Source organism: Teleopsis dalmanni, unplaced genomic scaffold, assembly GCF_002237135.1.
Source record: "Teleopsis dalmanni isolate 2A unplaced genomic scaffold, ASM223713v2 unscaffolded_contig_2813, whole genome shotgun sequence".
NCBI classification, from domain to species: Eukaryota; Metazoa; Arthropoda; class Insecta; order Diptera; family Diopsidae; genus Teleopsis; species Teleopsis dalmanni.
In genome coordinates this window covers 651-3,582 of record NW_024034195.1, presented here as the reverse complement: position 1 = coordinate 3,582, position 2,932 = coordinate 651, and the positions used below count along the sequence as shown (strand labels likewise).

The following is a 2,932-nucleotide window of genomic DNA, read 5'->3' as shown; positions in this document are numbered from 1 at the left end:
ATTTCTCAATTAAACAATATTTTACCCGTTTAATAAATATTTATATAAAATATTTTTAATTAATTAATTATTAATTAAAATTGTTTAAATAATTAAATTTAATATTTGTTACTTCATTGAAATAAGTATTTATAATTAATGAAAACAGTTATTGAATTTAGAACATATAAGCAATATAAGTCCTAAATAAGACATATAGTGTTCTACATAGTGTCATCTACACAACATTAAATTACAAAAAAAAACATGAGTAATATATTTTATAATTGCATTAACAAAACTTATTTTAATACTAAATGAAAAAATCTTTTTTATCTTAAATTAATATTTTATCAGAAGTCCATTGACTTATATTTTAATAGTTAAAAGTATTGAAAGTGAATTATATATCTACTACATGAGATGCATAACTTTACTTTAATTATCTTCATTTTCCAATTCATCTTCAACATCCGTCTCAAGCGATGATAAATCACTTTCCATATCAACATCATTTTCTGCATCAGTAACATCTTCTTCATTTTGTGAATCTTCTGAATCTGCTATCAATTCATTATTACAAATTTCAGAAAGTGGTTCGTTGACTTCTGCTTGATCATGCCCTAACATATGCGGTGGTTGATCGGTTGTTTCTTTATCATTCTCTAGCGTACGTGACGGTTCATCGTTTCTTGTGCCATTAACCCACATTACATCACTCACACTGGATGATTCATCTGGAACATCTTCCATTTCATCATCTGATATAATATCTACTTCGTATAATTCTAAAAATATATCAACGTAGCCAACGTGCATGTCATGGGATGAAACATCCGCCGCTTCATAGTCTTTCTAAATACAAATATTAGTGACACATAAAATATATTTGAATATAATATTTAAAGCAATAATTACTCCTATTTCTTGAAATCCTTTGCTGCACAATGGACAACGCTTTTTTAACATATTTTTATTTGCAAACGTCACGTAGTCTACAAGACACTGCACGCAATAGATGTGCTTGCATGGCAACATCTTCTTGTCCACTATTTGATTGAGACATATTGCGCAATTGTGGTGTTCATCCATATTTAAACTCTACTGGTATAAAGAATACGTATAATTAATTTATTATTACAAACAATACTTTCACCGAAATAGCACTTGATAGAAAAGCTTGTTCTTTTCGCAACACGTTTTTAGACTTTTTTTGACTACACCACAATTTATAAAGGTATAGTTTCAATGTCACAGCTAAGCATATATATATAACAAACAGAATTGGTTTCATGCTATATTAACACTATGTGTTTAGCAAAAATAAAAAAGTGAACCTGTATTTGTAATCAAAAACTTTAATGTTGAAATAATTATACTTTAAGAAAGCCACTAACCCGGTCAACCTTATAGAAAACAATATAGACGATTATTTTTCCCAAAGTTAAATAGGAAGGAACCAAAGAACACTTTTTTTTTGGTAAGAACCAATTAAACATTGACTTCTTGACGTAAACAACGGGGGAAATCACATATCAGCTGAAGCAAGCATTGAGCGATTGCAATGCATTTCTTTGTGTGCGTCCTATTCAGTGATCGGATTGAATCTGAGTTGTGTTTGCATGTTAATCTGTTTATTATAGCCTTCATTTATTTCAAGAAGAAAAAAAATTTTTTATTATCATTTGATTGTAATTTATTTAATTTAATTGAAATTATAACGATTCGGCATTTATTTATTTGAAAAAATATCAACAAATAATTTAAAAAACCACATTTATTTCAAATTTTTTAATTTTATTTGCGTATATCAATAACTGATTTTCTTAGAAACATAGTTTTTTTGTTTTGTATGACGATTTCCCATCTATCAAATTCATTTTACCTATATTTGGCCTCTAATAATATGATGTTCCCACTGCAGTTATAGCTAATTATGTTAATAAAATCAAGAGTTGGTCGAATTCATTAGCACCGATTTATTGATTAGCATAGAATTATGCATGTGAAAGAAATTATTTGTTCACATTTTACATATAAAACACATGACAAATATTTAAATTTTCGGTAATTTCCCTAGTGGAATACTTACTTCAAGGGTTGCAGTCGACATTTTTCGCCTTAAATCAGTTGAATTATTTATATTAAGCACATTTATAGGAAAGCTCTTTGTATGCTAAATTATCCTCATTAGCGGCCTTAATGAGAAAAATTTCCTAAATGAGATATGTGGAAGTATGGTATATAACGTTAGCTACCTACTGTTGCCTCCATTCGCTTTGAACTATTTTTTGATTACAGTTTTTTTTGGTAATTTTATTAATTTATTTTTGTTTAATAATTTAAAAGTAATAAAATTTCTTTTTGTTTAGGAATAAATATATAAAAACCTGTATTTACTTTCTAGTTGCCACCTTCAAGTTTTTTTTTTTGAAAAAGTTAGTGGATGAAGATTTGAAATAAAGAAGCAATAGGCCTGTTTCACGAACTACTCGTAGTAAAACTCAAGTAAAACACAAGTAAAGTACAAATTGTGAGCGTAACACAAATAAAGTGCAAAATTACGCTCTTTACACAAACTTTCATGGAACAGTTTTGTGTAAAGTCTGGTGAGAACGCGAGTAACGCGCAAATAAACAACACAAAAACTTAAATTTAAAGCAAAACAGCTGATTTACAAATCAACACAAATTTTACTTGAAATAAAATGTACGAGTAAAGTCTGTGTAGCATTTTAAAATTTCAACAGGGATATTACGCTCTCTTAGATGCTCTCATTTACTCGAAATGGTGGAACTCGCTTATGTATACACAGTATTACTCAAAGTTACTACAAGTAGCTCGTGAAACAGACTTAATATTTATTCATGGAAATTGTAAATAAAGACTTTTAAATTCGGCATCATATATTTAAAATTTGGGGGTTTCTAAAAATATTAAGTCGCTAATAGTG

At 28.2% G+C, this 2,932-nt stretch overlaps 1 protein-coding gene across 1 annotated transcript; it reads right to left on the bottom strand.

Annotated features, from left to right (window-relative positions):
- Positions 1-347: 347 nt before the first annotated feature.
- LOC119664873 lies at positions 348-1,189 on the bottom strand. Its single transcript, XM_038074236.1, has 2 exons — positions 898-1,189; positions 348-834 (listed from the first exon to the last, which is right to left on the bottom strand). Exons 1-2 carry the CDS (start codon positions 1,069-1,071, stop codon positions 418-420), a joined length of 591 nt encoding a protein of 196 aa, XP_037930164.1. The 5' UTR covers positions 1,072-1,189; the 3' UTR covers positions 348-417.
- Positions 1,190-2,932: the final 1,743 nt, after the last annotated feature.